This window comes from Bombus flavifrons, chromosome 2 (genome assembly GCF_040668555.2).
Source record: "Bombus flavifrons isolate JBK064 chromosome 2, iyBomFlav1_principal, whole genome shotgun sequence".
NCBI classification, from domain to species: Eukaryota; Metazoa; Arthropoda; class Insecta; order Hymenoptera; family Apidae; genus Bombus; species Bombus flavifrons.
The window spans coordinates 6210940-6224276 of NC_138443.1; the positions used below are offsets into that span (position 1 = coordinate 6210940).

Genomic DNA, 13337 nt, shown 5'->3' on the forward strand with positions numbered 1-13337 from the left:
TATCGACGCCATATTGATTTCTTTGTCTTCATTTGGCGAACACTTGTCTCTATGCTTTCAATATAGGAGTGTCCAGACCACGCCAAACTACGGATGTCCAGACTTGTATACCTATGTATATGATCTTATGTATATATAGTGCGGTCATATAAACAGGTCTGGAGTTTCCATAGTGGAAGCATTGATGAAACCATCCGTCGTTTGAGTTAAATAAAATCGACATGGAGGGTAGGGAAAAGTTTCGTTCTGCGCATGCGTGACACATATATACATATATATATATATCATATATTTCATCATATATATATATGTATATATATATATATATATATATATATAGGTACTATGAATGTTTCAGCAAAGACAGATACGTTGTATTCATCTCTGTCTATTTCGCAGAACAAGATCTTTTCTTGCCCTCTGTCACGATCCTTTTCAATTCAAAAGACAGACGGTTTTCTCTAACGAATGTTGAGACCTGTTTATATACCCGTGAACCGTGGTTTGTGCTTCAGCGAACAGTCACGTGGTTCTGTGAAATAAGCCAATCAAAGCGAACGTTGCGTACCACGTGATCGGAAAAATCGAAATGGTGGACGTATCGGGACGCAGGATCCCGAGAGGAGACGAAGGACGATAAACTGGGCAAGGGCCCATCATCCGTGTCATCGGTATTATCAATTCAAGAACACGATTATTCACGAATATTAGTGTAATTTTCAGCAGAACCGGCGACAACTGAACTAACGCAGGAGTATCGGTGACAGTAGACCTTGTTTACTGAAGTGTCAATCCGCCCGTATTGTACGTGTGTTCTCTAGGTGCGAGAAAACAGAAGAACAGTGTATGTCGAGTGCGCGAGAGCCACAGCTGTATCATATCGTTCTTTCGATAGTACGTTTCTGTAACGGTTTATAAGAAAAGGGGGTATATTTTAAATAAACGAACAAAAAAAGAAGGAAATTCGAAATCGTGAAAACAGACGGCAATGAGTTTACAGTGAAATTTTCAGTCCATGATAGTATGCACAAGAATGCGAAGGTTTTGATGATTTATAAGAATGTAAGAATGTGTCACACCGAGCGTCTTGTTATCAGCAAAGGAGGTAACAAAAGCAGCATATTCCTTGAATAGACTTGCATGTTTTCATTACATTCTTTAACGATGATATGTAACAATTAGTAAGTGTCATGCGTGGACGAGAAATTCTTGATGAATTTAAGCCCGGTTTACTCTGTTGACGTTCACACTCGCAGATCGTTGCTGATTGGTGGTGTGGTCCATGACCCGCCAATCGGCGTCGGAAGACGGTTTTCCTGCGAATGTCAGCCGTCAGGTCCGAGGCAATCGGTATCTCGGGAACGTATGTCGTTTTTCGCAATCCTTTGTGTATCCAACGAATGATCGATGTGTTACGATTACCGTTCACTCGAGATTATTTAGAATATTATTCTACACTGTTCCTTCTTTTTGCGTCTAGATAAATCCGCTACTGTTTAATTGAAAAAATACCAGCAATGACGAAAGGATTTAGGGGGATATTTTTAAATTCGGTGAACACAAATTCATAGAAAAAAAAAAACAAAAAAAGGGATTGGGATTTTAAAGTAACAAAGAGATGTATAGATATAATCTTTTTGTTTTAAGGTTAGAACAATATTACCTGGAATTCACATTTTATTGTGGATTTGATAGATAATTTATATTTATATGTAAAATCAAATATAAAAAGAAAATAAAATATTCTTGCATTATAAAATTGTTTGAATCAATTAAATTCGTGTAATAGAGAAATACAACAATGACATTATTTACACAATGCAAGAAATACTTGATGTAAAATATTTATGTGTCATACATTTTTTTTTTCAGATAAGATACTTCTTTAACGCACAAAAGTTCTATAATACGTACAAATGCAAATACATCTATAATCTTTTGCAATAAGTGTATTAAAATACTCAAATGGCATGAGGATGTTTACAAAACATTGAAAACCTTGGATTATTGTCTCAGTGGAGATACTGAGTTACTGCCTGCCAACAATAGCACACCTACACTCTTTGCAACTATACAGTAAATGTCATGATAAAATATAATGGCTATCAGAAAGGTTTTGCTGGACATTCAGTGTTAAATGCATGATATCTGAATTAAACACATCATCCTATAAATTCAAAATACTCTAATTATTGAAGAACAAAACCAACAGGATTCTATAAAATTGACTGAATATATAAATTTAAAACAAAACAGAGAAACAATAGAATAATTTTAATGATTCTGTTTTATTATACAAAAAGAAAGGGTATATTAATTTATAATTATAATACTTTGTGGTATTCTGTCCTATTGATGAAATAATATGGTAAAATTAAATGCGACCTTCAAGAGAAGTTTGGGAGCACTTTAATTATTTCTGTATGTTATGTACTGCAACGAAAGAAAAAATACAAACTTTTATTTTGTTGAACCAATTCATGATTAAGATTTGACATGATATATATGTATATAAATAAAGTCTTTTAGTTTATGAATATTGGGTAATTTTGAGTGCATTTGACAAATTTAAATTAATGTAAAAATTACCTGTAAATAAATTAGCAAAACTGTAACTGATTATTTTTAAACAAAATGTATAAAAATTATTTTAAACGTTTACATCAGTGGTTGTACATAATTGAAAAACAAAAAGAAGAAGAAACAATACATTTGAAATTTTGCCTGGATGATAGAGGACAAATTTGTTAACCCTATATAAAACAAGGTAAAATAGCATATCAACACAAAGTAATAAAATCAATAACAATATGCATAGATGTATGCTTAAAATTGAATATTATTAATTTTATAGGGTTAAAAAATGGACAGTTGTGTCTCGGGGGTAGTGCAAGTATTTGTGGGTGAATGGAGCCCAGAATATGAAGCACTTTCAATTAAAGCTACAAAACAAACTTCCTCAGCTGAAATAGTGGAGTGTATTATAGAGAGACTTGGATTAATTGATGCATCTGTTTCAAATGGTTATGAGTTAGCGGAAGTAGTAGGAAACTCTGTTGGGCAAGAATGTAAAGAAAGAAGACTTGGGCCATGTGAGTGCCCCGTGGCACTTATGTTATTATGGCCAAAAAATGCAGCGCAACAAGAATACTACAGGTAAATATATTTGTTTAAAATGTTATAACTATATGAATATTATCTTTATATAAGGAAATATGTATGAGTTAGACTAACTTCTTTATTATTTTTAGGTTTTATTTGCGCAAAAAACAACCAGATTATTTATGGTCAGATAGTAGGTTTCCCATGGATCCACAACTCCTCAAGGACTATTTTAATAGATTCCTATATCAACCACGAGATAAGGAGTATCCAGATCTATGTCAACTTCCAGATCTTAATGAACAAACTCTATTGGACAACCTTCGGGCTAGGTTTTTAGCTGGAAACATATATACATATGTTGGCAGCATATTAATTGCATTGAATCCGTTTAAATTTTACCCTATTTACAATCCAAAATATGTAAAACTCTATCAAAATAGAAGGTTGGGGCCAGATATACCTCCACATATATTTGCCATAGCTGATGCAGCTTATCATTGCATGCTTAAAGAAAAAAGAAATCAGTGCATTGTTATTAGTGGTGAGAGTGGCTCGGGTAAAACAGAGTCAACAAATTTTCTACTGCATCATTTGACAGCACTTAGTCAGAAAGGTTCTCATGGTAGTGGTGTTGAACAGACAATACTCAGTGCTGGTCCAGTACTAGAAGCATTTGGAAATGCAAAAACTGCACATAACAACAATAGTAGCCGTTTTGGTAAATTTATCCAAGTGAATTATAAAGAAAATGGAATGGTCCATGGGTAAGATTCTTATACATAAGATGTAGAAGATTATATAGTTTTATAATTATTAAAGATTATGATAAAATTATCTTTAGGGCGGTCGTACAAAAATATCTTTTGGAAAAATCAAGAATAGTTTCTCAAGGAAGAAATGAAAGAAATTATCATGTATTTTATTATCTTTTGGCTGGAGCAAGTGAACAAGAAAAGCAACTTTTGCATTTAGAAAGTTGCGACCGTTACAATTATTTAAATAAAAGTGGCTGTTATGGACTAGAAAATGTTGATGAACGACACGAATTTTCAAGGCTGAAACAGTCTATGGAAATGGTTGGATTTACGCCAGAAAAGCAGAGACGATTGTTTGCAGTTCTGTCAGCTGTTCTTTTACTCGGTGATTAATAAATTATTTTAATGACTTTTTATGACAGAATCTAATAACATGGATGGCATTATTTTAGGTAATGTGGAGTTTCAGCCTAGAAAATCTTATCACCATCACGACGAAGCTGTGGGAGTTAAAAATCCTGAAGTGGTTGCATTGATATCTGAACTTCTTCGAGTAAAACAAGAAACTCTTTTGGCTGCACTTACTGCTAAACGTGCAAGAGCGTCTGGAGAAACATTAGTTATTAACTATAGGCTTCCAGAAGCAATTGCAGCAAGAGATGCTATGGCTAAGTGTTTATATGGAGCTTTATTTGATTGGATTGTGCTTCAGGTGAGATACTGTGGTTTTAGGTTTGAAATTTGTCTTTTGAAAAATTATAAGATAATATTTTGTTGTTGATAGGTGAATCATGCTTTACTTTCAAAAAAAGATACCCTCAGAGATCATCAAGGCAATAGCATAGGTGTATTAGATATCTTTGGTTTTGAAGACTTTAAAATGTGCAATAGCTTCGAACAGTTATGTATAAATTATGCTAATGAACAACTACAACATTATTTCAATCAGCATGTTTTCCAATATGAACAACGAGAGTACAGAAAACAGGGGATTAGGTGGACAGATATAGGCTACAGTGATAATTCAGGTTGTTTAAATTTAATAGAAGGGAAACCGAATGGCCTCCTTTGTCTTTTAGATGATCAATGCAAGTTAGTATTTAGCATTGGCTTTATTCTTCAAAAACACAAGTAATATCTCGCATTTCTCTCAATTAAGTTTTTTTTCTATTGCAGCTTTCCGGGTGCAACGAATGAGACACTGCTACAAAAATTTAATACAGTACATAAAGACAATCCATTTTATGAAGCACCACAACGACGCGAAGCAGCCTTTGTTGTACGTCATTATGCAGGATCTGTTAAGTACCAAGCTGCTAATATGAGAGAAAAAAATCTGGATTTAATGCGACCCGATGGTGTTGTTGGTGTATTGAAGAATTCTTCCCTTGCTTTTGTTCGAGAATTAGTGGGTGCAGATCCGGTTGCGGTATTTAGATGGGCAATACTTCGAGCATTTTTTCGCGCTCATTTTGCTTTCCAAGAAGCTGGTCGAGCTCATAGACATGGTCGAGGTACAATATTTTCTTTAATGATATGGAATATTCTTTTATTTATATTTAAATTCTTCATGCTAATAATATGGAGATATTTTCTTTTTATTCTAGCTGATGGTACAAAAACATCTATACAAAACAGGTATAGGACACCGAACGAGAATTTAATAAGGTATCATAATTTTCATGTCTAATTTTATATAATCTTTACTCTCGTAAAGGGTGACGAAATATTTGAGTGCTTGTATACTCATAATATAGAGCAATATTTATTAGTTATATAATAATGATCGTGATAAACAAATGGCAATGTTATTGCGCTTGTTTTTGAATATGTTTTATCTGCATATTATCTCACCCTACAAAATATAAATCTACGTTGTGCGTTGATAATATTTGCATCAAGCTGAAGAGGTTCCTATGTGTTTATAATTGAAGCAAACGTTAATTATATTTACATTGGCCACATGTCTTTTGTCCCTGTAGCCATCTTGTGACGTTGTCGACCGTCAATCTAACTATTAACCGAATCGCGTAAGTGGTCTTTTGATCCACTGTATGTGTCATTTTGGCAAACATTACCTTTTTTTATGCTAAGATGTCTTATGGATTTACAATGTTTATTTCTAGCTTTACAGCAAGAGTGTACTAGGAAAGCTTAAAATACAAATTCACTCAATTTATAATAATACAAAGTAGAGATTGCAAGTTATAAACAGCTTGTAAATCCATATAATTTTCCCAATCTTATGTGTGAGAAATTGTTTAGAGTTTTCTGTGTGCACTTTTTGTATTAAATGTGATTAGAGTGCAATCTTCATAACTTTCGTAATACAGTTACATTCTGTCATTTAAAATATATTAATTTACTTGCTATTATTCGTAAGCATGATTAACAATTCAACAATAATTTTTTATTTATACAATTCATGCCAATCATTAAAATTCGCATTATTTCATCACTCGTGAAACAGATTGTTTCCAATGAAATCATTTTCTTCCTAAAGTCACCAGCAAGCAAAGTTTAAAAGTTTAAATTAAATACTGATATTGAACGATATATGGTTACTATTTAAATACATAAAACTACTAAAAAAAAAAACTAAGCATGAGAGACTTTTTCAGTTTGCACAAACATAATCGTCCACCAAGCTATCAGAAGCAGCGCAGTGTCTGCATACCATCAACTATACCCATTACCACATTATCTTCTATACAACTCGAAAACAACGACAATGTAAACAACAACCGATTGTCGTGGCCACAATCTCGAAACATTAATCAAACGCAACACCCGACAAATGTAACCACGATGAAGGGTTACTTAATAAGGGGCAGGGAAGACCAGCCTCATAGTAATAATAAACTCAGACGGGATACTCATAACCCGCTAGAGAGGGTGCTTCCAAAAGACGAAGCAAACGTCATGGAACGCGCTAATCAAATAGTCATGTATGTAAACAGCACCTATTTAATATTCCATAACACTGTAATATTTAAGCTACAAAAATTCACTGCTCTACAATAAAGGTAGTGTGTGCTCTATAGTAATTCTGGGTGAAGGATTTCTTTGTGCATAGGTAATAGCATTTCAATAGGACATTAATGGTCTTCCCATGCAGTCATACACAGCTTTCTACAAGTATTCATTATTTTATGAAGCTTTCACATATTTTTTAGAGGTCATCAAAATCATTCTATTTGATGTACCATAATATTCACGATCATTATCGCCGGTCGTCTTTTAGTCATCACATTTTAATGATTTATTTGTTCATAATCTTAGCTACAATTAATGCATGTTAATTTCACAATAGTAGTTTTTTTACTTTTTGAATTAATAATATTTAAATTGACCCATTTATTCCCTACAATAAGCTTAATTAAGAAATGTTCAAAAATCAACAATGCATTTATTTCGATTCAATTTCTATACAAATTAAGAATGGGTTAATTTACATTACATGCTGGTTGATACAGCATATATATTCAATTCAAAAAGATCTTATAGCATTAAGCTCCCAATATTATAAACATATCCTTTCTTGCTAGCAATTAATTACAATTAATTGCACGATAATATTTTTTTTATGAATTTAACGAATTGCAAATTTTTTATAAGAATACATTTATGTACTAATGAAAACCATAACTCATAAAGTTAGTAGTTCGTAAAGAATGCAAATTGCTTATCATTAACACTAATAATTCATATTAATCCATGTATTTATTTAGTGCACAATTATCAAACTATATTTCCTTATATTACTAAGAATTTCTAAAAACTTCTAAATCTGCAGATAACTACTTTTGTACACAATTAATCTTAATATTGTATGCTTCTCTATACTTGCTGTCATAATCTAGTCATATAAATTCTAATGACATTCTGCTAAATGTTTGCTATCTCTCTTTCATAGTACGTTTGTAATAATTAATTGTTACTACTTGCAATGCCATACATGTCATTATAGGAATCATAAATTCTCCTTTTCCTGTTTTTCTATGTCAGGATATTTAATACTAATTTAGAGAAAAGAAATATCAAAATATATAAATAATTCTAAAATAATACTAATATCCTTCAAAATGTAAACATATAATTTATGTATATTTTTTATTTTGATAAGAAATTAAAAAATAGGAAAAGGAATTCGTGAAATAATTTTCAATAATAACACATTAAAATTTAATACTTTTACAGGAAAAATAAATCATTTCGACCAAGAGAACGGGGTAAGAAGGGTCTAAAAAATCTACAAACTGTAAAAACACTTGCTGGGAGAACGCAAAGTTACGGCTCAGGACCTGGAAAAGCAAGAAAGCAGCCTATGACAGTATCTGCACAATTTCAACAAAGTCTGCATAGTCTTATGGATACGTTAAATCAAGCAAACCCTTTCTTCATTAGATGCATTAAAAGCAATGCCAACAAGGTACCAAACGAGTTCGATGAAGAAACAGTGCAACGACAGTTAAGATATACAGGAATGTTAGAAACAGTCAGAATAAGACAAGCTGGATTTAACGTTAGATTAACATATGAGGAATTTATTCAATTGTATAGAATGTTATTACCTAAGGGCTTATTAAGTTCTCAGTCTGACGTTAGAGATTTTCTATTAACACTAAATTTAAATAGAGATAATTATCAACTTGGAACAACTAAAGTGTTTCTTAGAGAATCAGAAAAAATTAAACTAGACATTGAATTACACCAACAAATCATTACAAGCATTACAACTATACAAAAATGGTTCCGTGCGTGTTTAGAAAGAAGGAAATTCCTTAGATTGAAAAATGCAGTTGTGCAAATACAATCATTTTGGAGGATGGTCATTGCCCAAAGATTTGCACATTCTTTACGTACTAGAATCGAGGCTGTCATTCACATCCAGTCTGCTTGGAGGGCATATAAACAGCATAGTTGGTTTAAGAAACTTAAGTCCTGTGTAATTATGTTTCAAGCTCATATTCGCGGTAATAGAGCGAGGAAGACTTTCGCAGAATTAAAAAAACAGAAAAAATTGCTTGTTGATAAAATCGGAGAGTATAAAGAAACTCAAAATCAAGGAGAGCTTGTATATGATAACAGTAAGGTATATCCTAGGCTCAGGAATAATGAAGAGTAAGTACTTTCAAAAGAGGTTAAAACTATAATATGTATATTTACAAGTACTTGTATTATTATTAATGCTTGTATTTAATTTACAGGTCACTCACAGATCAGGGCTTGTTGGAATTTAATACGATTCGTAAAACGGAGTCTCAGAATCGTCTTACGTCAGCAAGGTAAATAAATATCTATTTTTTACATTAAAACTTTTGATACTTAACCACAATAATATGTGTTAATTGTAGAATGGATAATGTACTTCGAGATAGTACAGCTGATACGAGTATGTCATATTCAAAGCGTAAAATTATACCAAATACAAGAATATTACAAGAATCTAGCTCGATCTTAAGAAACACGGATTCTTTTCCTTCGGATGAATTTAATGAGCGTAAAAGTAGCTTGGAAAGTTTGACTAGTTTAAGAAGCTATGAATCTCAAGTGAGCAACAGTTCTGAATCTCAAGACAATTCTTATGGAAAACCGGTACCGAGCACTAGAACGAAACGCTGTGATCAATCTCCAGTAGTTGCCGCAAATACAAACTTAGTAAATGCTTCGAGCCGATTGTCGTCTGTTAATAAACGAGCAGACAGTTCATCGACGGGATATAGCGATGGAGAAACTGATACAGAAATTCCGAGTACAGTACAAAGTGCTCCGCCTGTTTTTAACACAGTTCCATCATTTCCAAGTCCACGAGAAATTACATACCATCAATCTAACATGAGTTTAACGCATAGTCCAAATTCAGACGTCTGGCGTCGCCGAGCAGACTTTTCTTCGTCCATTAATTATAGTGATTATTTACTGCCTGGTCCTCAAAAATCAACCTTGACGCGTTCTCCAAATGTTTCTCAATATAAAAGTATAGCGGATAACATGTTCGAGCAAGTGCAACAAGACAAACCAAACGAAGCATCGAATTATAATGTGAAATTGGATAGTGACCGTTTTATTCATATGGATAGTTCATCAGCTAGAGAACAACGTCGATTAAGTGATAATAGTGTACCGAGCGAGCGGATTGAAAGCGTCCCAGTTTCACCTATCAGACGTGATCATGGTTATGGCCACAGTAAAGAAATGAAAGATTTTAGTTACTTGAGAAGGCAAAACTCGGAAGGAGATACATCTATGAAATTAGATGCTGTGAACGATGAAAATGCTTTAAAAAGTCCCTTGTTGAAAGGAACTTCGCCCAAGGAGAAAAATTCGAAACCAAAGGAAAAATGCGAACCCGACGTGCCTGTCAGAAGTGCCAGAAGAAATCGTCCCACTCGGGAAGTCCAGTGTCGATCTATGGGTGAGAGTGTATCAGAAACCAACAGTGGAGAAACCAAAAGTCTATTTCTGGGTACAATCAAAGAGAGTGACCTACATAAAGCAACAACTATAAGGCCTCGGAAAGATAGTCCGCATGATACACCATCCAGATCAATAACAGATTGGCCTGTAAACAAAAATGAAGCTGCATCGAAGACACAACAACCTGGAAAGCGCATGAGATCCAACGCTATAACAACATTAGAGTTGAGGAGAAGAAATTCGGACCCAGCGACTAAAATATCAGGACTTAGCGAAGACAAACCTGGAACTGATACAAGTCCCAATGACTTAAAACTCGCACCTGGAATGAATCTATTAGAATGGAAAGGCAATCTTTTCACGTTAGCCGGTCATTGTTTTAGGAAAGTATCAAGGTTTGCCAAAGACGATGTGTGCGTATGTTGCCACGAAAAGATGGATGCGTTCGTAACACAGGGGTACAAATGTATTGACTGTAAACAATTATACCATGTCAAATGTATTCAGAATGGCGGAGTACTTAAAATGCCATGTATATTAGCAAACACTCCAGGTAGGCGAAAACACAGGAAACCGCCACGAACGCCATACGATGCCTCGAAACAAGTAGTGGTATCGAAATTCAGCTTAACCGGTACATCCGCGTTCTCTGACAGTACCGATAAGATTATATCCGACGCGAAAGAGTTAGCTCTCATGCAAGATTTTATTACGAAGAAGATATACATAATGGAAGGACAAGAGGAAGGCAGGAAGCCAAGCGAAGTCGATCGTGTATTTAGGCAGGCTTTGCGTAAATTTAAAGACGACCTAGTGATCACTTACAGCGTTGCTATTCAGCAAGGTGTGGAAGGCAACATCAAATACACTGACTTAATTGCGAACTTTTTGCACGTAATAGAAACAGTCTGCAAACAAGAAAATACCAGTGAAGATTTTCCCGTGACGATGGGAGTAAATGCATTTAGAGGTTTCATGAATGAATTTATGACGCTAGTCAAAACAGAAGCACCGGAGAAACAGAGTAAAAGCAAGCGTAAGAAGGAAAAGAAACGAAAACATGAAGAACCAATACGCCATGGTAATCATATGTTCCAGTTAACTATTATAAACATCCCTACAGCTTGTGAAGTGTGTACGTCTTTCTTTATGTGGCCTATCGAGCGAGGACTTGTCTGTCAGAGTAAGTATACATATTTCTTCCCTTTTCTGTAGCATTTATTTATTCGTATTTACATTTCTATGTTTAGATTGTAAGTTAACGTGCCACAAAAAGTGTTATATAAAAGCGTCGGCAGAATGTGGAAAGGAAGCGTCGCACGAAATGAACTCACGGAAAATATTCGGTGTACCATTGTATAAATTGGACTGTGGTGACGGTAAAGTACCGATAGTGGTAGATCGGTTAATTACAACCATAGAGATGCATGGTCTGTATACGGAAGGTATATATCGAAAGAGCGGTGTCAGTTCCAAAGTGAAGGAATTAAAAGTGAAAATGGACGAAGGTGATCTAGAGAAAGTGGACTTTGAGAATTATCAAGTACACGTGCTTGCAGCAGTATTGAAAAGTTTCTTTCGAGATATGCCAGAGCCTCTCCTCACCTTCGAGTATTACGATGATTTTCTGCATGCTGCGAACTTAACGGATCCTCGGGATCGAATCAGTACGCTATTTGCAATTTTGAAGAAGCTACCGAAGCCAAACTTCGATTTGATGGAACGACTGATCGTTCATCTAGCTAGAGTAGCGCTTCATGAAGTCGACAATCGAATGTCTCCGTCAGCCCTAGCAATAGTCTTCGCGCCGTGCATTCTAAGGACGAATAGGACGTTGCCCGCGCAAGATTCTTTACAAGATGTTGGCAGGCAGACTTGTTGCGTCGAAACGATCGTACAAGAGAAATTGAGGGTCGTGCGAGCAACTTTAGCCGACATAAATACACTCGAATCCGCTTGTCATACGGCGACTTATCGTTTATCCAGTTTACGATCTTCGAAAATCTTCAGCCCAGAGGAGTTAAACGCTGCGACCCCAAGTGTGACTGCCAGAGGTGGTACTACAGATCGAGAGAGAGATCGAGGCGATGAAGAGGAGGCGCTTCTCGTCGATCATATACAAGAAATCCAAAAGGAAAAGGCCCTACTAACTTCAACTCTTCCCAGCCTAACGAGAGCTTCTTCAGACGACGACCTACTTCTATCTGCCACAGACTTGGACGATGGATCTCTTGACGATCTTCTTCCATCTTCTGCCGGTAAATTGTTATGATTTCGTTAATTTTGATCTTTCGAATACTGTGTATGCACGTATGCGTCCAGAAAAAGAAGTTCATTTTTGCCTGTGTGCACGTGTATACAGTGTAAGAAAAAAAAGATTTAGTCGCATGTTCTAATATACACTTTTCAAATAATATGATATAAATCATTATCTTTTATATTATGATAGAAAGGACAAATTAAAGAAGATTTATGATATTTTAAAACATAGATGCTAGCAGCACTGATTAAAGTTAGATTCTTTTCTCTTAAGTTAAATCATTATAATTTATGGTTTTTGCTTTATGTCTGTCAATAGACGGACTCGTAAGAAAGAGACCTATCCAGAGGCAAAGTTCCGCAGACAATGCATTTCCGACGATCATTAGTGTCGATGAAGATATGGTAATGGTATGACCATCCACGATAAACGTTACCACGAAGAATGATGATCGTCAAGTGTAGCAACATGACACACGCTGTGAAGCGTTGACTGACGGCAGCGAATCGACGAGTCTTACTTCTGGTCTCATCGGCAAGCCGCTAGTAATTTAAATAAGTAGTAAACACGATATTAGGTAGGTCTAGTAATTTGTTCCACACGAAGTTCAGCTGATAATTCGATCAAACATTATATATATATATATATATATATATATATATATATATATATATATATTATATATATATATATATATATATATATATATATATATATTATTTTTTTCACTCTGTCGCAAAGCTTTCAGGGGTTTCTAAAGAATGTTTAACAAATTACGCGAATATATAGCTTCACGT

At 34.6% G+C, this 13337-nt stretch overlaps 1 protein-coding gene across 7 annotated transcripts in view; it reads left to right on the forward strand.

Annotated features, from left to right (window-relative positions):
• Nucleotides 1-584: 584 nt before the first annotated feature.
• Nucleotides 585-13337, forward strand: part of LOC138190043 (unconventional myosin-IXa) — a 28327-nt gene continuing 15574 nt past the window's right edge. For 2 of the 7 annotated variants that reach the window (XR_011176183.1, XR_011176184.1), the window contains exons 1-15: nt 585-1105; nt 1873-2767; nt 2855-3156; nt 3252-3869; nt 3947-4245; nt 4313-4572; nt 4645-4952; nt 5037-5374; nt 5468-5528; nt 6482-6808; nt 8061-8984; nt 9071-9148; nt 9218-11463; nt 11531-12538; nt 12859-13117. Coding sequence is in view for 5 of the 7 variants with exons in the window: in XM_069132488.1 (XP_068988589.1) it covers nt 2864-3156; nt 3252-3869; nt 3947-4245; nt 4313-4572; nt 4645-4952; nt 5037-5374; nt 5468-5528; nt 6482-6808; nt 8061-8984; nt 9071-9148; nt 9218-11463; nt 11531-12538; nt 12859-12956 (6858 nt within the window). In the remaining 2 variants the exon portion in view is untranslated. Of the gene's footprint in view, nt 1106-1163; nt 1648-1872; nt 2768-2854; nt 3157-3251; nt 3870-3946; nt 4246-4312; nt 4573-4644; nt 4953-5036; nt 5375-5467; nt 5529-5842; nt 5891-6481; nt 6809-8060; nt 8985-9070; nt 9149-9217; nt 11464-11530; nt 12539-12858; nt 13191-13337 lie in introns of those variants that run through there. The other 5 variants (XM_069132492.1, XM_069132488.1, XM_069132490.1 and 2 more) reach the window with 5 other exon arrangements.